We start from the raw sequence: 27,443 nt of genomic DNA, 5'->3' as shown, positions 1-27,443 counted from the left end.
ACCAAGATTTAAAACGTCTATGTTTGAAGGGGAGTTGCAGTATTCTCCTTTCCTGGGGATTTTATTGACACTATCAAAAAGTTTAAAGCTTGGAGCTTTGCATTGGTTGGTCTTTGAGGTGTATTTCGCATGACATTAAATTTTTGATTTTGGTTATCAGACTTGAACCGTGATTAAGAATGGTTGGTATTTATTCCAATGCTATTTCATTTTTATTTAAGTATGAACATATTTAAGTAACGTTGCATTATTCCATGGCCTTATGAGTATTATATGGACTTCGTTTTTCTTTGATTCAACGTAAAATTTAAATTACCACAGGCCTATCTTGTTTAAAGGTGTTCAGCTATTTAAAAGACATGTTGCTTAATAGTGTCTTGCATTTTAGGTGTCTAAGAATGGTATCTCTGGGGAACTAAGCATTTTCTATAGGTTCTATACAAAAATATAAAATCATCTGAAATTTCCTTAGATTTTGCATTATGGTAAGCTCTTGGAAAGGTATCCATATAAGAACTCCAAGATAGTTAAAATAGTCTGGCGGATTAAAACAAACAAACAAACAAACACTGGTTAATGGTAACAATTTTGGAAGAGCTTTTTTTCCCTTTTTAAACTATATAAAAACTAACAATACTAATAAAATGTCAAAACAGTCCTCTTAATCTTATTTTCAAGAAATGTCTACTGTGTGTTTCATTACATTTTAAGCATTATTTTTGCAGTCATTTGTCCACTTGATTGTTTACTCTTTTTAATTTTCTCTTAGAGAATTGAACTATGCACTGTGCCTACGTTATGTCTTAAAAAGTCCACTCTTAGTGACAGTTTTTAGAATATATCATAAGTAATAACTGCCATAATATGTTCTAAGAAAGCTGTAAAATGGCCCATCTTCAGGAACAGTCTATCTTGTATTTTAGTGTACCCAAACCTGGCAGGCCTAAAGGATTTTAGTGGTTTTGAGTGCACGTGGTAGTGTGCTGCTTGGTCTTTTCTACACTTTTGTAGGAGCGGTGTCCTGCTTTGTTTGGCAGAAACCTAAAAATGGTGTGAGATGAGAATTGGTAGCCAAAGGAGTTTAAAAGAGTACTAAAAAGCAAAAAGAGTACTAAAAAGCAGCACTGGAATGTTGCCAACCACTTATAATCTCTGTTTTCCCTGGTTCTAACATGTTATTTTTAAGCCAATCAGCCATTGTAGTATTTCCAGACTTGCGCCTTTTTAAATCCTGGTACCAGGGTTGTTTTAGTAGTTAACGGGTTGATGCTCAAAACAGAATAGCCTTAATTTTAAGAGGGTCAGTCTTTGTAATGAGAGTCCTCTTGTCTCTTCTTTATCCTGTTCCTTCTAAAAATAGCAAGGAAGTAGGGTTTTGTGTAGAGACGTTTAATGCAAACTTCACATTTATATGTATGAATTAGCGATGCATGAAATTTCCTCCAGTCACTTATAAAATGTATTACAAATTATGGCAAGGGCATATTTATATAAATTAATAAAGCTGAAATGTTTTTTAAAATGTGGTTAGGTATCTAACAAAGAAAAACAAAAATACATTTTTACATGACTTCTTGTAAGAGTGGTGATCTGTTTTGGATAGGTATTCCTTAATTAACTTTGTAAACTAATATTGAAAGAAATGCACAATGAGATTAAATCCACCCCAACACACACACACCCCTCTCTTCCTCTCACACCAACCACACTGCTCTACTTACCTGTCTAGGTGATTACATTCTTAAATGGAAAAAAAGCAGAGTCCCTAAATAATTCTAAAATCTTTTTTGTCACCAGTGGCCTGATGCATTTTTGTTGTTAGAAGAATATTTTTCTTCTAAAAACACTTCTCTCTAGATCACCCTCCCCTAATCATGTTTCTCATATTTTTTCACGAAACGATTTGGGACAGAGATGTCCCTTTATGGATCTATTTTAATCCTTGCCTTGTACAGTGGTTCTTTCTTACATTTCATTATATTCCCACCCTATAGGTGTCGGTAACTTTTATTGATACCAAAAAAAACACCAAACTCCACTTTGAGGACTATATTTTTTCTCTTCTCTTCCCTACTTCTAACCTTTGCAGAGTTGCATGTAGAAGAGATAATAATAATGGAGTTTACTTACAATAAACACAAAGGTTTTAATGTTACTATTTTTTTTTTATTACTTTGCAGTTAGCACGGTCAAATGGCTATGCCCAGAGTCTGAGGCCCACAGAGCCCCCCAGATGTATTTTTGATATTGTTTGCCTTAAAAAATATGTCAGCATGGGAGATGAGTAATGCCCTAGGTGATTACGTTCAAAAAAGAAAGCTTCCTAATCTTTTCAGTATCTGTGCTTTTCTACCCCAAGGAACAGTATGTACAACTTTCTGACATTTCTAGTCTATATCAAGAGTGGGATTTTCACAGACATCATCAAATCACCCGTTAACATTGACATCTTACTGTCTCTTTTGTTGTTTTAAGATTTTTCTTTCTGAAACTAGGACTTACGAAACATAATAATGCCAGTAGCTCTTCAAAAGAAAGTGCTTTCTCATGTATCACCTCATTTTATCCTCCTATCCTAAGAGATGAGACCAGGTGCTGTTATCTTCATTTGAAAAAAATCTAAGCTGCAGAGAAATTAGAATTTGCCCTAGATCCCCTTAGGTTGCTAGCACAACGTAGATGTCCATCCCCCAAATGAATGAATACATTTTTCTGTAGAACATCTTGTGGGAAGATGAGTCACCAAATAGAGCAGAAAGAAGGAAATTTATATTTGAGTTCCTAATTGATTCTAGTCAGTGTGCTGGCCATTTTCACATTAGTACTTCATTTGTTTTTCCCTACAACTCTAAAAGATAGATGATGGTGGTAGCTCTTTTACAAAAGAGCAAAGGAAGGTTCCAAATGTGTAGCATTATGTTGGGTGTTATGGAAATGGTATTAGACTTGGAGTTCTGTCCTCCATGTGTTTCTCAGTCTAGTTCAGGAGGTATTATAAGTACACGTTAAACAGTATCTCTCCAAAAGGACAGTGAGGTTAGGGAAGACTGCGATGGTCAGAGAAAACTTTCACAGTGGGGGAGACTTGTGTTGAGTCTGCAAGGACCATAAGAAGCGGGTAAGTGGAAGGGAGAGCCTAACACCCCATATGTGCTGAAGAGCAAAGCAGAGGAGAAACCATGAGTGAGCCTAGAGATTGTTCAGCCCAAGCAGATGGAGCCTGCTGGGGAGAGGGTGACATGTACCGTGATAGCTTGGGCTCTGGCTACAGGAGGCCTTGAAAATGTGTGCAAATAAGACGAAATTCATCTGGTTCAAATGTCCCATTTTACAGAAGGGAAACCAAGATTTGTAGAGGTGAAATGATTTGCTTATGGTCACAACTAAGTAATAACAGAGCTGGGAAAGAAACACATACCCTTATTCCCAGTGCAGAATCAATCAATCCTTCCTCCCTCCCTCCCTTCCTTCCTCCCTCCCTCCCTTCCTTCCTGATTTATTTGTCAGAGAGAGAGAGAGAGAGCGCACGCACACGCACAAGCAGGGGGAGTGGCAGGCAGAGGGGGAAACAGGCTCCCCGATGAGCAAGGAGCCTGATGCTGGACTCGATCCCAGGACCCCGAGATCATGACCTGAGCCGAAGGCAGATGCTTAACCCACTGAGCCGCCCAGGTGTCCCTATAGTGCAGAGTTATTTCTACCTTACGTTGTCCTTGAAGCTCTTGGTGGAGAGGAGTCTTGAAATGACAGTGCTGAGAGATCCCTGTTTATCACTCTCAAAAACTTATCCTTATTGATGAAAGCTGTTTCTTAAAAAAAAAAAAGAAAAGAAAAAGGATTTGTATCCCATTTTGTACCGTGGTGCTACTCGCTTGCACGTGGTAGCTGGCAGCCTGCTTCCGCCAGAGCACTCGAGACTCACTGGAGAATGGAAAAGCTCTTCCTCCCCAGCTTTGTGCTTATCCTCTTTCGGAACCCAGTGAGTCGGCTATCATTTAGTTGCTCTGTAAATCATCCGGTATCCCAGTACGCACAAATGACATGAGCACAAAATGAAATGACATAATCTTTTAAGGGTCAAAGGAAGGGGTAGTTCAGTGATTTAGGATGTAACCACAGATGCAGATGTGATTCACACGCCATTTACCGTTTTATTTTGTCCGTTATGTGCCAGGCGCTGTGCTGTGTTCTCCTCCCGCTCTAAAAATTTACACATTCGCAACTTACCACTACCGTAATGCCATATACGGGGAAACGGACTCAGAGGGGTTCAGTAACTTGCCCAAGGCCCCACTCCTAGTAAGTGGTAGAGCTGCTTTTGGAGCCCCCATTAATCTGACTTCCAGTTCCACCTTGCTTTTTCTACTTGGTCATACCGCCTCCATTAGATCCACTAGACCATAACTAAAGTAACCAAAAAAACTTCCAAAATTTCTCTTTTTAAAAAAGATCTTATTTATTTGAGAGAGAGCGAGAGCATGCACGAGTTGGGGTGCGGAGCAGAGGGAGAGAGAGAAACAGGCTCCCCGCTGAGCAGGGAGCCAGATGCGGGCTTGATTCCAGGACCCTGAGATCATGACCTGAGCTGAAGGCAGATGCTTAACCGACTGAGCCACCCAGGCAACTCTCAAAATTTCTTTCAAAAGCAATGTATATTTATTGTAGAAAAGTAGCAAATTCTGATAACTGAAGAAGAAATCTATGTAAGTAGCAAATTCTGATAACTGAAGAAGAAACCTACGCAGAAAATGAAACTCATGTGCGTGATTAGTGTGCTTGTCTGTTATCTGCCCAGACCTTTGCTCTTGTTCCACGTCTACACGTTCATCCTGCTCTGCTTTGCAAAACTGAATTCCTTTGGCCCACTTTGATCCCTTGTGTTTCATCCTTGGTTTAGTCCTTTGGTTTGGTCCCATGAGTTAAGCTGCACCCCGTGATCATTTTCTACAGCATTTGATAACAATGAAGCACTTAGGCCTTGGTGGAGAGAACATTGGGAGTAGCAACCTGGAGGACCAGATCTTTGTTTTTGTTCTGCCATTGACTTGCTCCTTGCTGTGAGGCAAGTGATGTCTCCCCTAAGGGCCTTGGTTTCTTCATGGGCAAAATGAGGGGATTGGATTCGATCTCTCCTGTTCCTTCTGGTTTTGCTACTTTTGGTTTCCTAGTTAGGATTCATTTTCTCTTTGTCAGGCTCATGTAGATGAGGGAGTGAAGAGATCTCTCAGAATTCTCTGGTGAGTTTCTTGAGTAGATAGGCATTGCCCTGTATCTGGCAGTGTGTGACCTATTCTTGGTCCCCAGACATTTTGGGTCAATGTCATTCTTGCCACTTGGATCTTTGAGCTTGGAATGTGAGAAACTTGAGTCCTAGGCAGATGAAAGGTTTATGGAAGGAAGCTTTGAGGCTCATGTAACTTAAGGTTGAGATGTGGTAGTTTGATAAAACTTGATTCCTCCCTGATGTCCTGTATGCACAGATGGAAAGGAAAAGCAGCTCTTAGGGGTGCCCTGCACTAGTGCTCAACAGGTAATTGTTAGTAAGCTATACTAAATTGAGGATGACAGAATGTTCGAGTTCCATCTCTCGAATTTTATAATTTCAAAACAGTAATTTTCACCTTGTATCCATTATATGCTACTTTGTATACATTATTTATAATTCTCAAAACCACTCTGCAAAGTATTATTTTCATTTTGTAGGTGAGGCTCAGAGAGGCACAGTAACTTGCTTGTGCTCACAGAGCTAATGTGTAGCGGATCTGGGATTCGAATCTAAAGACCTGTTTCTTCTCTCTCCTGCATCATGAATCTCTGCCTCTGTTGAATCATCTCCAGCAGCCTGAACACTACCTCTCCTCGTCATTCCCATTCAAGGACTGCCTCATTGTCTCTTCTTGGAAGAGTTAGCTGCACACTTCAGTTTATCCCACAGCCCTCTCCAGTCTGTCTTCTGCTTCTGTCATTCAACTAGAGCTTTTCTTAATCAAGGTTATCTGCAACCTCGATACTGCTCAGTTCACTAAACATTTTTTCTCTCTCATCATGATTCATGGGTACAGTTGACCAGTCCCTCCTGCTTGTTCTCCATTTTTCCTTTGATGGTCTTTTCTCCCTGCATTCTCTAAATTGGTGCTTCTGTAACCTCGTCCTGGATCCTCTTTTGTTTCTCTGAATGCTCTCCGTAAGTGATCTTGTTCTTTACCGTGGCATTAAATACGTCTGTGTGTAGATGACTTCAATTTATAGCTCCAGCCCAAACTTTTTCCTCTGATTTCCTAAGTAGTATGTTCAACATGTACTTGACATTCCTATTTTAAGGTTTCTCAGACTTAACATATCCTGAATGGAACTCTTAGATCTCCCCCCAAACTTGTCTTTTCTATCATAAAATGGTAATTTGCTGTCTTTTTACTCTCAGTACATCTGCAAGCCTGTCATTTACACCAGCTAGCTATAACTTGGAACTGTCCACCCAGATCCATTTTCACTCTCTCTTCATGAGTTAGGCCTCCATCCAGTCTCACCTGGACTCGTACACTAGCTTCCTGATTACTTTCTTTGCATGTACTTCTTCCAAACTGTTCTCCACATAACATTTACCCTTGTACACTAGACTGTTTTTCTCTTGATGAAAACCATTCAGTGGCTTTCCATCACCTTTACAAAAAAAATCCTAAATCTTTGCCATGACCTGTGAGGCTTTCTGTGCTTTATCTAGCAACTTCGTATCATGCCACTTTCCCTTTAGCTCCTGTATGTTAACTGCACTGGTGTCCATTGAGTTCCTTGAACATGCCTAGCTCTTTCCAGCCTGAGACTCTTTCCCTAGCCCTTTCCTCTGCCTGAAACACCCAGGCCCTGCTTCTGAAGGGGTTACTCCACCTCATCCTTCAGGGTGAGAATCACTGTCACCTTTGAAAAGCTGTCTCGAACCTTGTTATCTGAGTAGGGCCTTGCCTTCTCTTCCATTTGCTTCTATCTTTGTTCTTGCTTTGGTTTCATAGAACACTGGTACATGCAGCTGTATGCTGTGTGGTACACGTGTTTATTACTCCTCTCCCACGAGCGGGACATCTCCGTAGCAAGATGGCTGGCCAGTACTTGTTGTGCCCAGTGTAGTAGTTGCTCAGTTTACAAGGTGGACAACTCAACTAAAAGGCTAATATGGATAATCCCATCTCTCACTGGAAGATTGGAATCACACTGTTGACATGCTTCATGCAATTTATACACTCAATCTGTAAGTAACTTCGAGATTAAGCAAAATGCTGCCGGAGGAGCCTTAAATGGCTCACAGGCATTTAAAAGTCAGTATGAATGTTAAAGTCTGGTTTGAATATTTGTTGCTTTTCTCCCTTGTTTTCCATATTCATCTAGGCCTTGGAAGCACAGCTAAGGGTGGTCTTGGCCCTGGTCTCCTGGGCAAATTTGGTTTCTCTTGCTTAGTGGGAAGTGGTGTGTTTGGTAGGACAGTTATCTGGATTCCTCACATACTTGAGTTCCTTTAACAGAGTTGCAAGCTGCAGGTGAGGGAAGGGTTTCCTTGTGTTTAGTGTAGCCTGGTAGAATGGAGAGGACTTTGAACTGGAATTGGGCTTGGAATTTTGTGTTAGTCCTGATACTTTGAAAAAAACAAAACCAAAAACATCCCTGTGCCTCAGTTTTCCCATCTTAAAGCGAGATGTTTTCTGCAGTTCCTCTCAGTTTTAATCATCGTGAAATCTCTGATTCCTGTTAAAAAGTTATGGATTCTCATACTGGAGGTAAGCATTAGGCCTGTAGCCTTTAACGAAGCAGACCCTTCCCCAAAGTCATTTTTGTGGAGGAAGCGTGAACACTGTCCCAGAGCACGGCAGCAAGCAGAGAGGGAATGACAGATTCCTTGGAGGTTCAGACGCCTTCAAGTTAACCTCTGACTGCCCTTGCCTGACTTGTAGTTAATTGAAAATTGTCCAAGGAGAAAAGATTTCAGAGTTTGATGGTTTGGGGCCTCCTTTGTTTGTTTGTTTGTTTAAATGGCTTGTACTTCACCCTATTAGGAATTAAAAAGGTGAATCAACTGAGAATAACAAGTGCTCTCTCCTAAGCTGTGATTCCCCACCCCCGCCCAAAAGAATCATGTTCACTTTACTGAGAGTATGAGCAGCTTACTTGGTCACCCGGAGGACTGTCCTTTACTGAAAAGATGCAACAGAGAAGAGAGAAAGGCAAACTTCCTTTCTCTACTCATAAGGATTACAAAAATGAGTTAGTCGGGAAGAGTCTGAGCAAATGCTTGATTTTAATATGAATTTTTGTTTTCCTTTAGATGGTAACTTAACAGCTTGCATCTCTTTTATTAATTGTTTTTATTATGGACTGACCTTTATAGTAAATGCTTATCTCACTTATTCCCAAAACCTCCTTTGGGTTGGGTGGTAGTTTCTCATTGTTACTCCAGGTAAAGAGACTGAGGTGCTTAAAGGTTAAGTAACTTGCTAAATGAAGGCCCAGTTAGCAAGTGATTGAGTTGGGATATGAACCAAGTAAATGAGTAATGAATCTTTCTTTGAGCCTAGGATGTCGCTAAAAGCATTTTCAGCATTTTTAATGGTAGTGAAAAGATAATGGGGAAATTAATGACACTCAATTCACAAACGAGTTGTGTTCATTCTGTGTCCTTTTCCTAGAGATCCTGGGTGTTTTCATTCAGTCCTATCAATACCCTTTCCTTCTAGGATGTTTCATTTTAAAAATTCTAGAAGGGAAATCACACTCTGAGTTAAAATAATGAACAGTCATATTTTGTATGATCACATAATAGTATTTCATAAAAGCATGACCTATTTGTAACTTAGCATCATCGTGACCTGTTGCTTTTAATATTTTAATAATTCAAGTTTTTCTCCTCCCACAGTGAGGCCCACTTTTCTCCCCAATCACTTTAATTATGTGAGCTAGAATCCTGTTTCTCACACATCTTCAGTTCTCAACCTTGTTAAAATTAATCATATAATCCCCCTTTAAAACATAGTATTAAATCACCATAGTAACACAGTATCCAAGCTTTATTGATAAAACATAACAGCCGTAAGAAGGTAGAGTTTGGTGTCCCCTGGACAGCTCTATAACTTTTATAGAAATGTGTTCCTTCTTCTGGCTTGTGTAAGGTGGAGGGATAGCATTACTTACACCTGTTTTATTACCACACTGCTTTTAAATTGCCACCTTGTTTTCGCTCACCTTCCTAGTTAAAAAAAGGAGAGTGGAACACTTTCTTTTCTTTCGGAATTATTTTCTTGTACTCTCTAACCACTCTCTAGGGGATGGAATTGTTTCCTTAAACATGACCAGGTAGGGTCCTTTGACCTTTTTTGTGCTGGGATACCTTGAAAGTCTCCTTAATTTTCATTTGCTTATGTGGTTTGTATAAAGGAGTTTTAGAAAGGAAGGCTATCCGTATTTGAAAAACTAATTCATATCCTAGCCAAAGACTCAATAAGCCTGCCTTTGGAAAAGGCCTGGTGAATGATTTTCATTTCTGCTGGCAACTTATAAAGTAAATGATAGGTGAGAGCACTGATTTGAATATTTTGTCAATTTGAGTGTATTTTGTAAAATACAATGCATGTAAAATACAATATAGGTTAATGAGTTCCTTTGAATAATTCAATGTCAAATTCCAGAATATTATGTTAGCATAAATTTATGTATTAGGATTTGAAATATTTAAGGTTTTAAAAAGGAATCCAAGCTAAGTGGTAAAGTGATTTTTTTTTTTTTTGTAAACTGATTTTAGAAAGTGGTCTTTAAAACATTTTGCAACTGCAAAAAAGAGTTTCTAGATTAATCTGATTAGCAATATGCTTTTTAATCGTTTGAAACGTATTTCCTATTTTCTGTCACTTTTATGTGTGGTGTACTGAATTTTGCGTTGATGTGGGAATTTTTAGCTTTTTTTCCCCCCTTTATTTCTTTAAAGCCTGTTTCCATTTCTTAGCACCTCGCATTGTATTTGTCTGTAAAATATATGTCCCTCATAAACTCAAAAATTCTGAAAGATACAGGAATGTAGGAAAGTAGCAGCTAACCTTGCTCTCTTGAATTCAGCGACTCCCCTTAGAAGCTCTGTGAACATGATTCAGTTACCTATCTGTTCAGTCCTTCTGTTTCCTTTTCTGTAAAATGGGAACAGCGTCTAAATTCCAGGGTTGATATGAGTGAGATGCTATATATCAAGTTTCTAACTTGATGCCTGGCACACAGGGGACACTTAAATTCTGTTGCCATTACTGGTTTTGCCAGCCAGGGGAATGGTCAGGGGAGCGTCGTTAACAGCAAGCTGACAGAGTAGGCTTTGGCATCATAAAGACCTGGGTTTAAAACACAGCTCTTTGCCGCTCACTGGCTGGCACCTTAGGCAATGCTGCTTCTAGGCTATTTCCTCATCTATAAAATGAGGTTAATAGAATCCTCCTTTCAGTATTTGGTGGGATGATTAACAGGGCTATACCTGCCTGAACTCCATAAATGGAAGGCATGGTAGCTCCAATGAGGTGATGAGGTGGTCACTATCTATAAAATGAGGTTAATAGGATGCACCTTTCAGGATTTGATGAGATGATTAACAGGGCTACCTGCCTGAACTCAGTAAGTGGAAGGTTTGGTAGCTACTTTGGTAGTGAGGTGGTCACTAGAATGGGCTGCTTGCTGGGTTTTTTTTTGTTTTTTTGTTGTACTAGCTCGCAGGCTGTTCCCTTGAAGGGTGTAAATTTTGAGTTCATTTATAAAGCGTTCCACTGAGAAAGGAAGTGTTACAGGTTCAATGACTTGTCATGATTAGATACTTTATCAAGAAACTTCGTGCACATTCATTTGTCCCCCTTTGTTCTGTCTCTGCCGCAGCCTCACAGTTAGCCAAGTTGGCCAGAACTTCACGTTCGTGCTCACTGACATTGACAGCAAACAGAGATTCGGGTTCTGCCGCTTATCTTCAGGAGCGAAGAGCTGCTTCTGTATCTTAAGGTAAGGGACAGTGGCTATTGGCTATTGGCTAGTTCTGTGAAACAGTGTCAGCCTTTGCGTTGTTCCCCTGCAATTAAATTTTCCAGCTGTTCTTTTTGTTTTTCCTATCTGTTTCCCAGAAGTCACTGCACTTGGGGAGAAGGACTTCACAGTGTTGTTCTTGCACTTTAAGTTCTGCAGATAATTGTCTTTATTTATTTGCATCCCATCCCTTGGGTGGGAAAGGGATCATTGCTTCTCTGGAGTCAGCAGGGCTTCAGTTCCTCCTGCTGTTATCTGGAGCTGTCAGAAACTGGCCTGTTAGGCTTTCCCTTGGACATTTTGTGTATGTAAGATTATTAATAAAGTATGTGTCTGTAGCTCAGGACGTCTTGCAGACACTGATTGTGTCCTCCTCAAAGTAACACCCTTGCCCTCTTTGGGTCAGTGAGGGAGGAACTGCTTCCCAACTTGGCTACTTCTCTAGAGGTTTGGAAAAAGTACAGAATCCTGGAAGAAGGCTTCTTTCTTTAGGTCTTCTAAAGCCCCTTCAGACACCAGAGCCGCACTTGCTTAATGCTCCGTTTCCTCCTGCCAGAGGGGCAAGGTGTGTTCTGGGGTGGGGGGATGTGTGGAAATCCGATTTTGGAGCTGCTGGCTCTGTGGGCTCCTGCTGGGCGCCTCCTCAGGGGGAAGTAAAGGCATCCCACACACTCTCCTCTCCATCTGCCTCGGTTAAGTAGGTGTCAGAGGGGCCTGCCTCCTGTCTCTCTCTGCTCATGTGGAGCAACCCAGGGCAGGACAGCGGGGAGGCGCCCCTGACAAAACCCGGGTCCCCAGTCTTGGGCTTGCGCCCAGGGATAAAAGGCCAGACTCTATGAATTCCAGAAAGAGTGGTTCTCTGGTACATTAGTTTTTGCACTTTCTTCTTCTCCTCACCATGGCGAGACCTCCCACCCCAGCCCCCCAAACATACACACACACACACACACACACACACACACACACACACACTCATACTGTAGGAGAGAGAGGGGCTGACTTTTGAAGTGCCTTTGCTCAGTAATTGTCAGTCTGGACTACTACGTTTGCATTTCTCTACACAAATATTATTGTTATTATTAATCAGCAAAGTCAGCTCTCTTCTTCACCAAGCTTAACATCTGTAGTTCGGGCTCTAGAGGGCAACTGCTGGAGAGCCCACAGGGAGGAGGTACAACCCGGATGCTCGAGATTAAATGCGTGAAGCTGGTCTCAGGCTTGCCTCAGTAGCCCGGTCCAAGCCTTACCCACCTGGAGTAGCAGAGTCTGCTGTAAATGAGTATTTACTTTTTGGTTCAAAAGTGTGGGATTTTTTTTTTTTCCTCTCTTTTTAAACAAAATTTTCTCTTCCGTTTTTGCCTAATGTTCTGTTTCAGCCTTGGCCAGGGCACTGCGTATTTATATAGTCATTTAGAGGAGATGAGGGTTTAAGACAAGTTCTTGAAGTTTTGCAGAAAGGTTTTTGTTCATTTGTTTGTTTGTTTCAGAATATTTTGGTTTACAGTGTTTCTTTCAAAGCTGCGATGTACATGTTTGGGGGGTGGGGTGGGACTCTGAACCGACACACTCATTCACTCAGCAAATTTCTGAGACTGGAAAACTGTTTTTTTAAAAAGTTAAATTTAAAAATTGCTCTCCTCTGATTCTAGTATTTGACTTTGTGTGTCTATATGTAGGGTCATGGGTGTCATGCTTACAAAAAGCTAGTTGATTAGGCTTCATGCTGCTATCATTTAGAATGAAAAAACGCAGCAATTGGTATGTTTTCTATCTGTTATACTAGCTTGGAACTATGGGAAGAAATGGGTGGGTTAATTCATTCATTTGTTTGTCAGCCCTTAATTGAGTGCCTACTATTAGCTAGTCCCTGCCCTTGAGGAGTTCCTAAGACTAACTGGGGGGATGGATGATTATGCTGCAGAATGCTGTATATAATGCATAGGACAATCGCATGGCATAGTGTCTCCTTACTGTGGATATTCTAGCTCCAGAGGATAGTGACTGTGGTTAAAAATAGAGTCCAGATGAATTCTGGGACATGCGTTTCATGGGTATTCAACATGGATGGGGGAGGGAACTCCCTTTATCTCATCCAGCTTGTGCGCATGTGGAAGGTACACAGGGCTTCCCCTGTGGCTTGGTTTGGGAACACTGCTGAACTGAGACTGGCATATGAATGGAAGGGTCTGCTCTTAACCTTGGGTGACTAGTTGGCAGCATGTTCACTGGCGAGGTCTGCCGGGAGAACGCAGGTGCGATTTGGGTCTGGGTTCTCTTAGCACTGTTGGTCTCCTTGCCTTTTGGAGATGCTTGGTCTCTTTGCTTTTTTTTCAGATGCTTTCCCATTAGTTAACCAGTGCCTTGAGGTCCAGTCACTGTTCTCAGTGTGCCCAGTACTCCAACTTGTCCGCTCATAAGCCACCTGTACTTTTGCTTCCATTTCTTCCCATGAGAGGCGTAACTTCCAGTGTTGGTGTCTGTGCAGACACAGCCTCCCCTGTTCCAGGATTTAGCTTCTTGGGATCACTTCCTCTCTGACTGCTCTCTCAGGCTCCTATGCTTCCTGGCCCATATAAGTTACTGGACCTTTCTGCCTTCACACATTTATCCATCCACCCAGAGCAGCGTTCTCCAGGCAGAGGTAATCATCCTCTCCTCTGGGTGCACCCAGCATGCTCTGCATACTTCAGTTACACACTCATAAACCTTGAGCTTCCTTTTACCTCTTCCTCCTATTACTCTGAAGTTAACTCTTTAAGGGTAAAGACTGTGTCTTACACAACTTTGTATCTCCAGCATTTAGTGCAGTGCTTAGCCAAGATATTGTGTGCGTGGCTTTCAGAGACAGGGAGATGTATTCCATTTGAATGGAAGAACAGGACACTGTTCTCTGAGAGATAGGACAGGCCTTGTGGGACACTAGTTCAAGAGAAAATGTGAAATACAGTTATTTGTAGAGAGATGTGGTTCATATTCCTAAACGTATTTCTGTTAGTTGTAAGAGGTGTATCTTTGAATTTCACCAGGGAGGTCTAGTTGTTGAGTGACAGGCATTGTGTCCATAAAGGACTAGGACATCAGTATTAGAAAACTTAAACTTCATTTCACAATGAAAGGTTCTTAGACATCCTTTATACAGTACAAGTTATTGGGTTCATTGTAAGACGCATGGTCTGTTCCTTCCCCATAGAATGTAAGCTCCATGAAGCCTGGGATCTGTTTTGATCACAGATATACCCAAAGTGTAGTGAGGGATGGCTATGCCCAGTAGGCACTTAGTAATACTTGTTTTATGAAGGAAAGAATTCCTGATCAATAAGCCCTGTGTTTAAACATTTTTTAAAAGTTGGTTTAAATTCTATCACCAGCTGACTCTGACAGAAATGTAGTTGTGCTAGAGTATAAACAAGTCTCATTAACACAAATACCATGGTATGTAAAGTCAAATGCATTATTTCTTCCCACAGTTGACTAGTTCTTTCTATTAAAGTGTTTCACTTTTCCTTGAGATTTGCCATAATATTATTTACCTGTTTGCTGGATCGTAGTCCATACTGGATTAAAAGCACAGCTAGGAGAACAATAGTTATGGGTAAGTCCTTCTTCATTATAAACCCAGGAATGTGAGAGAGAGCGGTAGCATTTTCGGGTAGCACCAGCTGAGTCTGATGTGTGGTATACGTATTTACCTCTGAAATCTTTCAGATAGCATAAAATGACCTGGAACCATAATTTTTTCATGGCTTCTGATTTGTCCAAATGACACATGTTCCATTAAGGCTAAAACTGTAATGAATATGTTATTTATAGCCAACTTTGGTTTTGGAGGAATACAAAGAGCCTAAGAGTTCAAAGCCATAACTGTGTTGTTTGTGGGGGTGGATTATGGGAGATATGGCACACAATAATTAAATTTCTTTACAAGGGAACTTTAAAAATAATTATGTTCTACAATTTTCTCCTTTATGTATAGGAATCTTATTTAAGTCTTGAGAAAGTTTGAGTAACTGTCATTATACCCATATAAAACTGTTCAGAACCTGTTACACATTTTAGGAAGGAATAACTTGTTTCATCAAGACAATATCTAAGATTTTTTTTAGTTTAACATTTAAATTGTTATTCAATTTGTAGGTTTCTTAGTACCTAGTATATACCAGGAATGAGCAATGTGTAATATTTTGTCTTTGGCCTTTATTTACCCAAAAATGAGCAAAAAAGATGGTCTCACCCCAGCTTCCCCTATGAGAATCCTGTTCATTCAAGATTTTGATGACCTGAACTTTTTAAACTTGGTGTTATAAACTGAAAAGAATACGTACTTTTGGTCCTTTACCAAATTTAAAATTTAGTGTGCTTCTGGATGCACCATTCCCGGGTCACCTCTGATTTTGATACCCACCTCCTATTTCACTTTGGCTATCCTTACTGTCTTAGGAGCCATGCAATCTTTGGGATGGGCCTATGTAAACAAGTAAAATATGCTGTGATGAGTGCTATTTAAAAAAAATATGTATGTGCAAGTTTCTTTGGAGTCATCGATTAGGCAGTGCCCATCTCTGGCTTGAAGAATTAGGGAAAGTGTTGCTGATGGTTTCCAGTTAAACTGGGTCTTAAAGAATCACTGGGGGCTTGCCTGGAGGAGAATTGGAGAAGAATTTTGTAGGCAGTGAAAGCTGGCATGTTAAGGCCCAGAGAAATGAAGGGTACAGCAAGATGGAACACTGATGTGAGGGCGGTGGCAGGAGATGATGCCATAATGTCTTGGGGCTAGGTTGGGAAAGCCCTTGTGGGACATGAGCAAGAATTTGGATTTTCCCATACCAAATGGAGCATCATCAGATGATAGGGCAGGCATTAGAAACATTGATGTTTGTAGACCAAAGGGAAATGGCTTTTTGTGCCTGAAATTGCTATCTGCACATGCTTGGGATTTTCTGGCTGTTGTTAGAGGGATGCTGCACATCACTCTGGGGGTAGCACTCTGATGTAGATTGGAATTTTCAAGCCTCAACTTTAGGTTTGTTTGTTGTCATTGTTGTTTTAACTATAACAATGGAATATATTCCTGGGACCTTGTTGGGGAATTCTTGTCCTCCTTTCCATGCAAGTTGGCATATGGGCTTGTGTTTAGACATTAATTGTGTTAAGTGATAACCATCTTCCTTCTGGAACACTTTCTGACTTAATGGCAGACACAACTATTGTGTCCTTTTTCATCCGCGTGGTACTCATTTCTATAAACACAGAAAAGCTCAGTTTTCACAGAGGGAAAAAAGAAGCTAGAAGTAATAAAAGAGTCTGGTTTTAAGAACTTTGGTTTCTCTAACTGTTCCAGTATTTTTAAAACAACACATACAGTTCAGGAGAAAAATCAAAGGGCTCTTTCCTTAGGCAGGTGCGGTGGCAGAAGCCCTTTTGGATGGATTGTGTGTTAGCTGCTTTGGTTTAAAATAAGTGTATGGGGGATGGGGAAGGGAGTTGGGAAGGAAGCCTGTGGGGACAGCTCCCAGATTTTTACCTTAAAAGCAGGTGCTGCTGAAATATTCCAGAAACAGATGGAATCTCCTATTCTTGTTTTAAGCTATTTATGGTTGTCTCGCCTGAGGGTACCCTGCTATACAAAACTGCACAGCCTGATGTTTGAGGGCAGTTTGGGCATCAAAGCTGGGGCCCCCCTGGGAGAAATCAGCCTTTCTTCCCCAATACCTTAAATACCATTTGGAAAACCTGGATCTTTCATACTATTTAACAGAAGACTTTCCTCTGCTTTTCGAATATTTCCATCTCTCTGGAGCTGTTTGATTTCTTCTTAATTCCTCCCGTAAATGTAGGGTGGGTACAGTGTTGTCTTCTGAATGGTCAGCTGGGAGAAGGCCCAATTGCTCTGGCAGATTATAATTCCCCCCCATTGTGGCTCTGTCAGCAGCTGAACCCATGGGTTGGGTCCTGTGGAGGCTCTGGTTTAGTAGCCCTAGGACCCTTCCTGAGATCTTCAGTATTTTGAAAGGCTTGCATGGGAAGTGTGCTCATCACATCAGTTTGTGGGAGGTGATAACTTTTTTTTCCTTAATTAAAAAAAATGTACTTGTTGGGGAATGTTGCATATTTTATTGCCACACAGATGCCTTCATGCTTAGAAACGTATAATCCTCTGGGGAGCCACAACTCAACAATAGTAACAAGCTGTACAGTTTCTGAAAAATCACCTTTGAAGAGAAGAAAGGGAAATAAATGAAACTGACCTTTTTCTCCTAGCGGCCTGCTGTCTGAGGGCTGGGAAGCTGGACAGTTGGAAAGACAGTTGTGTCCTCTGTGGCAGCAACCCGCCTCAGGGCTGTCTCCATGGGAGGAGGCTGCTGTTCTCCTCCTGGTCCTTTTCAAAGGACACCAGCCTAGCTCAGCCTTCCCTCAAGCAACTTGAGCCCAGCATTATGGGTATTTGAAACTTCAAGACTTTGGCTAAAAGAAATTCTTCATTTTGAGACTGAATGAGTTGGAGATGACAAGAGACCATGATATTTTCTTGACCTGTTTTAAAAGCAGAGCATTTAGAGCATTTCCTTGTCTTAATGCCCATGAAGCTTACTATAGAGCAACAAGTGAAACCACCCTAGGAACTCCAAAAGCGCACTTTGGTTCTTTTGCAGCCCCCCCCCCCCCCCCCCCCCGCCATATACCACTCATTGCTACCTCTAGCAGTTACTGCTGATGGTTAATGTTGTTATAGCATTTTATAGAGGGGTAGACTAAGTCAGGACAACTCACTACAGAGGATTTGGAAAGGAGGGGGGGGAATGATCATTTGTTAGCATTTATTTGATATACCAGGTGGCTTACATAATTCTCATTTATTCTTATTGCAACCTTATGAAGTTATCTCCATTATGGAGAAGTAGGGGTTGAGACTGAGGGAGATACAGTGACTTGCTTAAGATCTCACCAGGAGTAAGTGAGGGAATTTGGTTTGGAACCCCAAATCCAAGCCGAAGCTCATGCTCTCAATAGCTTTGGGCATATTTCTAGTAACTTACTTTTGACCCTGATTCAAAACTCAGATTTTATTTTCTTGCCACCAAAGCAGCCATTACGAGTTTCAAAAGTTTTTTCATCTCTCTGTATATATTTAGTAAAAGGAAGCTTGATGGGTAGTTTGCCACTGCACAATGATTTCAGAGGTGAGCTGTCAAAAAGAGTTCTTAGAAATAATACACTACAGCCCACCCTCATTTTATAAATCATGAAATTGAGATCTAAAAAGAGATTTTTGTCCCAAATTATTTAGCTGGTTAATAGCGGTCTTTTTGACCCCCCAGTCCAGAGTTTGTCCAGGATATGGCAATGATTCTTCCAGCTCAGGAGAATAAGGCCAAGGCCACCTGGATCTAAGGTTTTTCTAGGCTCAGTAACCTCCAATTAACATCAAGGCCAGCATCATTGAAGTCTGTGTGAACTATCCAACCGTATGATTATAAAGAAAATGATCAGTTCTGTTTAAATCTGAAGCAAAGTATGTTTGAATGGAAAACCAGTAAAACTGAGTCTGCTTTCTGAAAGAGTCTTAAGAATTCCCCATGAAGAACCCTTTTTGGGAAATGGAAAACATTCTGCAGGAGAAGCCAGTTGATGCTTTTTAGTGGAGTTTGAGTGTCAGCAAATTTTTTGGACCCCCCCCCCCGCCCCCCCAGCAAACCACTTTCTTATAACAGCAACAACAAGCAGAAGGCATTTATTTGAGCCTTATCTTTGCTTTTCACTGGGCAGGAGGTAGAAAGGAAAATAACTCAATATGCTTCACACCTAAAATTGCCCTTTGGATCTAAGCTGCACTCTTATTTTAAGAGCAAGTTAGATTTGTGAATACAAAGAGGAGTCTGAATTTAGGTTGTCTGGCCCTTCCAGTGATCAGTTTAGAAGCAGTGGGAAGCCTAGCATTTGTCCCTCATGGAGAAGCTCCAGGAGACTGAGGTAATTGTGTACCTCTTTACATCATGTCAAACAGAAAAATCATTATGCCATCTAACGTTGGAAGATCCTAGAATTCTCATAATCAATTATGAGCCACTTATTTTTAGGATGTCATTTTATGTGATTATGAAGATATACTTTCTTGTTAGAGGAATTTAGAAAACTTCAGAAAAGAGAAGCGATTTATAACATGCCACGACTTTAATAGTGACTAGAGGAGTTTTCTTCCTTGAATGGGATCGTGCTGTAGGTATAGTTTTGTATCTAGTCTTTTCACTTAGTATAGTGTAAGCATTTTTGCATATCATTAAATATTCTTTCCTGAGAATGTTTTTGACTGTGTACTTTGTGTGAGGTTGATTTATAAGAGAAGAAAGCTCTTAGGAAAATCTGAGAAAGTATTTTTTGCTAAGACTTAGGTTCTTTTAAAAAATGCATTTGTTGTAGTGACTTTGTCATTTGGCTAATTACTTTGGTAATTTTGTTAACAAAACAAAACAAAAAACCCCACAAAAAAACAAAACCTGTCAACTACTTTTTATCTTAACGCGTGAACTTACTACCAAATTCTTGACAAGGAGAAATAGTTATTAACTTCTGAAAACAATGAACATAAAATATGGAAATAGTATCAAAAGTCTCCATTAAATCAAGTGGTAAATAAAGTACTTAGTTTACTTTTCCTCTCCCCATTTCACTTTGTACATTTACGTCTTTAATTCTTTTCATCAATATGAGTTGTGTTGTGCATGGCAAAAACAGTAATGTGGCATAGAGGGAATATTTTTAAAGTTAGATAGCAATATAAATTTTGAGTTTTGAATAATTACATTCTGAATGAGAACAAATTACACATGCCTTAAAACTTTATGTAGAGATGTACGGAATTTTTAAACATTGTAGGTAAAATTAAATTCTGTCTTCCAGTATGCAGTGGAAATTGAGTAGGTTTTTATTTCTTATTCATGGGACAGGAAACTACCAGTAATCTTCAGCACAACCAAGGGCAGTTGCCCTTTAATCAGTTCACAGGTGTTAGACTGCCACTGTGGAGATTTTTAATCCCTTATCTATAACACAAAGCAATATTTATTATAAAATTAATTCTGAGAGGCATCATTTATGGTTTCGAATCCATTCTATTTCAAATGCCTTTGAAGTAAAGTGGGTGGAGCTTTGTATGTGGGGTTAATTGTCCCATTGTTCATTTATTCAGTCCGGTATTTTAACTAGCTCTTTATGTGTATTAATGAGCCCAAAATGCAGCAAAAAATCCTTGACTCTAAAAACTTAGTATTAAGAAAAAAAAACTTACTTACAAGTGTGGTGGAAAACGAAGTTGGGTGAAATTTAGTGCCCTATACTTTTTTTGTCTGAGCTCTTAATGACTGGTTTCCTTTTTTTTTTTTTTTTTTTTTTTAGTTTTAGTCCCATAGGAAAGCAAGAAGTCTTTGGGGGACTAAGAAACAAAAAGCCACTGCAAACAAAAATAATTCCAAGCCAAAAGATTTAAGGAAGTATATTTGCTAGGGTCTAGTTTTCTGCTCTTTTAGAATTTTTATGGTCACCTCTGTTAAAAAATTTCTAATTCTGGATACCAGTTTTAGAGAAATTTTTAGTTAGTACTTTTTTCTTTTTTATTAGTATATGAAAATATACTAAATGTTGATCATTCTCATTAAAGATAACCAATGTTTTCTGACCACTGGAGACAGTACTTGTTTTTATACCTTTTCTTTTTTTTTTTTTTTTTACTTTTCATTAAAATTCCCCAGAGATTATAATTCTAGATCTTTTTTATTTGAAGAGATAGTTAACTTTCATATAGTGGAGTTCCTCCCTGAACTCACCTTTCCTCAGATTCAGTACTTGTCTTGTAATAGAAAGAATACTTGTGCTATATTTGATTTTTTTAATAAAAAAAATCTTAAAAATTGCCTTTATAATAAAAATGTTTTCACTTATTCATCATTTACCTTTGTCTCAGTTACTTCAGTGGTGGATTGTTGATGATACTAATTCAGAATAGTGTGGTGAAGATTAATTAAAACAGTGAAGACTTGATAAAGTTCTTTGATTATTGTATCTGCTATGTAAATGTTTAATTATAACCCTGCGCCTGCCTTTTCCAAATTGTGAAATAAAATCTGCAAATAGAAAAGTGCATGGAGTTTAACACCACCCTCCCACCCCTCCCCACAACTTATATATACATAAGGATATAAATATTTATGTATATGTGCACACATATGCAAACGTAAGTACACAGTAATAATTATATAACAAATACCTATGTAATCACCACTTAAGAAATTTTGTACACCCAGAATAATTTTTGTCACCTATGTATGTATCCCTAAATAATGTGGTATAGCTTTCTCTGGTTTTGAACGCTGTATGAACTGAATTACACAATTTGGAATTAAGTCAAGTCTTATTTCTTTTGCTGAACACTTGAGATTCAACCATGCTGTTGCTTAGAGTTGTTTTTTTTCTTTGCTCTCTAGCATTCCACATCATATGACTATACTATAATTTGTCGAAGCATTCAACTGTAGGTGGCCGTTTGGGCTGTTTCTAGTTCATGGTTTTTATGAACACTTTTGAACAGGTAGCCTGGTGTACACAGGCACTAGGTTTTTTGGTATATAAACCTAGGAGTTGAATAGCTATGTCATAGGATATGTTTCTCTTCAATTTTATTGGATAATGCCAAATTGCTTTCTAAAGTGGCATTGCCCGGGCGCCTGGGTGGCTCAGTCGTTAAGTGTCTGCCTTCGGCTTGGGTCATGGTCCCGGGGTCCCGCGATGGAGCCCCGCATCAGGCTCCCTGCTCCGCGGGAAGCCTGCTTCTCCCTCTCCCACTCCCCCTGCTTGTGTTCCCTCTCTCGCTGTGTCTCTCTGTCAAATAAAGAAAAAATAAAATCTTTAAAGTGGTATTGCCATTTTATGGTTCTGCCAGATGTGTGTGAGCATTGCCATAGTCCCACACTGCTACTGCTTACTCCTTGCTTCTTAAGGAAGACATGCAACCTGCTCTTCTTTCTCAAAGCCCATGAGATCTAGGTATTGTCATTTTTCACTGACCTCATTGTCTAAAGAGGCATTGCTAGAGAAAGAGGCAGCCTGTGGGGAGGTGGGAGGAAGGTCGATCATCCCTGAAAGGTAAAATGAGCTCTGAGGTGCATGGCCTGGAGAGCATGGTCAGGAGTCCGCGCAGGGCTTGAATCCTAGAGCTGCTAATGTGGACAAGTGCTTTTGGGTGCTCCATTTACTCTTTTTGAGCCTTAATTTTCCGCAATCTACTTTTTTGGTGAGGATTAGAGATAATTTAAGTGAAGATCCTGGCAGGGTAGTCGTTGGCACCTTACAACATCACACAGTGCTAGAGTTACTACTAGAAGGACAGACCAATTTGTAACATCACGTCCTTGTCATAGGTGTTATTTGTGTGGGCGTGTACATAACCAAGTCTTTTTTTTTAGATTATTTATTTATTTATTTGACAGAGAGACACAGTGAGAGAGGAAACACAAGCAGGGGGAGTGGGAGAGGGACAAGCAGGCTTCCGGTGGAGCAGAGAGCCTGATGCAGGGCTCGATCCCAAGACCCTGGGATCATGACCTGAGCCGAAAGCAGACGCTTAATGACTGAGCCACCCAGGTGCCCCTGCATAACCAAGTCTTCATGAACTTGGTCATGTCAACTTAAAGATGACTCTTGGTGGCTATGAGGTCGGCATTTACACACTGTTGTTAAGGGAAGGTATAAAATGGTCCAACGTTCCTAGAAAACAATTGGCAATATATATTCATAACCCTTAAATTATTCCCACTTTTGGAAATCTGTTCTAAGGAAAACTCAGGAATATATGTACAGGTATGTGTATGAGGATGTTTATTGTAGCATATGGAATGAAAAATTAGAAACCATTTGTGGAGGGGGAGAGCTAAAGTCTGATACAGTGTCGCCATTAAAATGATGTTTTTGGTGATCCTTTAATGATACCGAGAACATTTAGGACATAATGTTATGCAGAAGAAGCAAGAGATGAATTATATCTGTATTTTGTAAGAAATTCATAGAAAAACGATGGTTGATTGGATAACAAAGTATTAACAATAAGAATAGTTAGGTAATGGAATTATGGGTGTTCTAATTTTCTTCTTTTTAGTTCTTCTGGCAGTTTTATCCTGTCATGCTCAATACAAATATTCATTGCACCACAGTTTATGTATTTTTTAACTTAGAAAAAAGCATATAGCACATGATTCCAAATATATAGAAGTTACAAACAACATGCTTTAACTACCAAACTGATGACTGACGCTCTAGCGCGTTTGTCTCCCCTCCCCCCCAATTTGTGTTATAGATTTGACCTCTGGGAAGATCTGTGTTTTGAGCCCTGGGAAGATCTGTGTTCAAATTTTGATTCTACCACCTACTAGCTATAGGAATGTAAGCAAGTCGTATCACTTTTCTGAGCCTGTTTCCTCATCCGTAAAATAGAAGATATTTCCCATGGTATCTGTGAGGATTAAGTGAGATGTTTGATGCTCAACTCAAAGTCATTATGCCTGTGTTGCCTTGCAAGATTTAAAATAGCACCATCAGTTGTGAAATGCACCATTGATGTGAAAATGGCTTTTCAGGGGGGAAAAAGAGGGCTGTATTAAGTTTTCAGATTGATTTCAAGAAGCATCTTGATTTTGAAAATGTTAAAAGTGAGTTAGAGTTCATCTTAATTGAGAAATGATTGTATTAATTTCTGTCCTATAGATTATAGCTGTTCTCCACTCACCTAGTTGACCTTTAATTTTCTCAGAAATTTCTTTCTTATTTGTGTAAGGGGACTAGGAACCTATTCCCAATGCGTGCCTCAAACCTGCTTTTTATGGCCTCAGGATCTCTGTCATAACCCGTTTTATTCTTTCACAAACTGAGCCCCTGGGGAGCTGTCTGCACTTTTCAGTGTGATCCAGCTGAATTCCTTCCCTTCCCCACTCGAGCCCTTTGATTTGCCAGGTTTTTGTTCATCTACCCTAAGGATGGACTGAGATCGCTGAGCTCAGCCTCTCTTGTGGTGCAAAGTGAGAATTGTTTTTAATTGGGCAGAAACATGTGGAAGGATCAGGAATATCTCAAGGGATTACAGAGAAATTCCAAATTTGTACTACTTACAGCCTGTGTTTAGAACAGGGTCTGCTGGGAATAAATGTTAGTTAGTGTGGCCTGTGACCTTAAAAACTGTTGACATGGACTTCAGCCAGAAACTAGCCACAGACCTCCTTTGTTAAACTCATTCATAGCTCCTTGAAAACTCTAGTCAGTGAAAGTTGCCAGCTCCAATCTAAGCAGAGCGCTTTTTTTTTTTTTTCCCATGCTTTGGAAACAGAGGACGCCCCTTAACCAGCAAGGCTTCTTTAATAGGACTACATGGCCTTAAACGCAATTGGAATTGACAACTTCCTGGCTTGGGTTTGCCAACTGGCAGGGCTCTGAGGCCGAGGGGACAAACAGCGTTGGGGCGCTGTGCACTTGTGTTTGTGTATGTGCGGGGGAGACTGAACTCCAGAGCATTGCGATACCCCTTCACTCCAAAAGCCACACTCTGGCCTGAATTGGACACGTCTTCCTAGTGTTCTGGCTGGGACAATTTAGAATTCTCTCTCAATATAAGGAAAAAAAAAAAAAAAAGCTGCCCTTTCTTTTCAGTGGTGTTGAGCCTAGACTTTCCCTTCTCCCCTCAAAACCCTTGATTTAATCTTTTCATTGGTGTTGTGTTGGTTCAAATATAGAGTAAGAACTTGCAACTGAGATTGGGGAATTGTTGGTTTTGAATGGTGCTCAGCACCCACCGCCTCAGGAGCTTTATGTAACAAATTTTAGTTTCTGTCAATCTGAAGGGGCAGCCAGGTTATCTCTTCATTTTACTTATCGAGGAAACTGAGGCATGAAGAAGTGAAGCAGTTTCTTATACCCTGGTCTCTATCAAAAGGAATCCTAAGAAAAGGCCTTAGACGATTTATTGCCTCTGTAAACCAGCATCTTAATTGAGACAAAAAACTAATATTTTCCCTAGTGCTTGTCTTTAATCCAAAGACTATCTGAATTTAAAGACAGGGAGGCAAATAGAATGTTTTGAAAAATGAGTAAGTTGATCATACTAAAAAGAGGAAGCAGTTATTCTGCTTACAGTTTATTTATTTTAATACTGTAACATGTTGATGGTGGGTAGGGAGTCTATCTTAATTATCAACTGTCATCCCGAGATACACAGTCATATCTGTCCATCTCTCTCTACTTAACCATTTGTTAAATTTTGGTTGTTGGAAAATAATATTTATTTCCAGTTATGCTGTTGAAATTGTTATTTTTAACATAAATACTCTAGCAAAGCCATCACTTCTAAAATCTGCTGAGGGTTGGTGTGATTTCAACCAGGCATGTGTGAGGGGAAAAAAGGAAGGGCACATAGGCCTTAGGAACATGGAAACTCTGGAAAGAGAAATTATATAATTTCCTAGAGACTCTACAAGAATTTAGATGTAATTAAGAGAGAACACCTACGAATACCTGATCTGTAGGCGCTCCATAAGTATTTGTTGAATGAATAAAATTTCTCAGTCCCAGTTTGCCTTCCTCAGCACCCTTACCTTAGAGCATTTATTCCTCCCACAGAAGGTAGATGATGCCCTCATGCTGAGTCACCTAAAGTTCTAAAGTAAAGCTTTTAGATTTAGTCAGAACTAGATTCAAGTTCTGACTTATTAGCCATGTGACAAATCAAAACACTTGACTTTTCTGATCCTCATTTCCCACATCTATAAAATAATGAGACCTACTTTGTAAAGTTGTTAATACACAGGTAAAAATGTTATCTAAAACATCTAATTTGGGAGTTAGTAACAGAATTTTTTTTTTTTTTTCCGAAAGGAACTTATATTTTCATCATATGCTTCTCTTTTCCTATCAAAGGGAATCATATGAAAAGGTCTCAAATGCTTTGCTGTGTCTATGACTCTCGCTGCTCATTTAGGGAATGTAGTTACTCTGTAGACCAGCTAAGAGTGATTGAAAATGTCCCAGACTCTACATAGAAAACCTTTATAGAGACCCCTTTCATTACCAATTACATCTTTGTTTACGTTTAATACTTTGTATTGGAAATTTTAAATGCTGCAGATTTGTGTAGGTTTCTAATGCCAAAGACAGAAGTAAACATTTTTTTCCATAGACTTTCTTGCCTTATGTAGCCTTTGTGTCATATGGTGAATTAGAATGGTATTTCACTTTGTGATATTTTATAAAAATGTCAATACGGTTAGTAGTTACTATTTGCATTAAATTGAAAAAAAACCTTAGTGACCTATGGAAATTGCTTAATGGTTGTTTTCTGTACACTGTACTAAGAATAGATTGTTAGAAAATATATTTAGATAGATTAAATAGGTGATTAAGAAAGCCAGATTCTCCTTTTGCTTGCTTTTTGACAAAAAGGAAACGCTCGTAATCTCAGAACATTAAGCAGTACAGAGAATTATGTAGAATTCTTCAAACCTGTGTTAAGCGTTCCCCTTCATACAGGATTTCACAATAAGTTCTCTCTTTCTTAAACACACTTAAAGGTTGTTTTTATAAGAATTAATTCTAAAACTCCTCCATATGAGCTGATGAATCTGTTGGGTTTTATAACCTTTGTATTTATTGTGTGAGTCTCACCCTTGGTGTTTAGTGTGAATAGCAAGTTATAGGAAGCCCGTTTTCTGTCTCCTACATACCAGGGGATTAAGAATGTGCTCTGGACAAGGTGGAGGAGGGTGAAGAATTCTGGTGTGTAGAGAAGGGAAGATTATTTGTCAGATTTCATTTTACAGGACTATTTTCCCCCCAGAGTTCATAAGATGAGAGCATGTCATCTTTTTTCCTAAAGATCTCCCCCTCTAATGCTACGTCGTTTTCTAAACTTTCATTAATAGCTCTTTGCAGCTGAAGCAAATATTTTAGATCTTTCTTGTACTCTTCTCCAGCTGGGAGTGTCTTTCACACATCAAAGCCAGATATGAGCCTCTCATTAAAAATGATAGTATGAGTTCATCATCTCAGAAGAGTAGGACCTGAAAACTTGAGCTAACTTTCAGCTACAAGTCAGATCTAAGCTGGACTGAGATTTTTCTGTGGGTTACCTACCACATTTCTTTTCTCAATTTATCACTTCAGATGCTGTAAAGTCTGCCTTTCCCCCTTCGTTTTGTTGTATCTGAAGATTATCTTTATTTGGAATAGGAAGTTAGTTTTAGAGCTTAGAAAAGATAAGTGCTTGAAAATTTATTCTTAAGAAGAAGATAAGGAATGCTGAAGCTTAGAAGAAAGCCCAGGGTATGCTTGTTCTTGTCCCTCCTTCCTCTCCTACACGCATTCTGTGCTAGGCCTTCTTACTCCCCAGC

The 27,443-nt window shown here is 39.7% G+C and overlaps 1 protein-coding gene across 7 annotated transcripts in view; it reads left to right on the top strand.

Annotated features, from left to right (window-relative positions):
* The window catches only part of DENND1A (DENN domain containing 1A), a 498,150-nt gene that overhangs the window by 154,307 nt on the left and 316,400 nt on the right, over positions 1–27,443 (top strand). For all 7 annotated transcript variants that reach the window (XM_036107896.2, XM_078061741.1, XM_078061742.1 and 4 more), the window contains one exon: positions 10,888–11,007. In XM_036107896.2, the coding sequence (XP_035963789.1) occupies positions 10,888–11,007 (120 nt within the window). The remainder of the gene's footprint in view (positions 1–10,887; positions 11,008–27,443) is intronic.

The sequence above is a fragment of the Halichoerus grypus genome, chromosome 14, assembly GCF_964656455.1.
Source record: "Halichoerus grypus chromosome 14, mHalGry1.hap1.1, whole genome shotgun sequence".
NCBI lineage: Eukaryota > Metazoa > Chordata > Mammalia > Carnivora > Phocidae > Halichoerus > Halichoerus grypus.
Note: the sequence above shows the minus strand (reverse complement) of the source record. Positions and strands in the feature narration are given on the sequence as shown.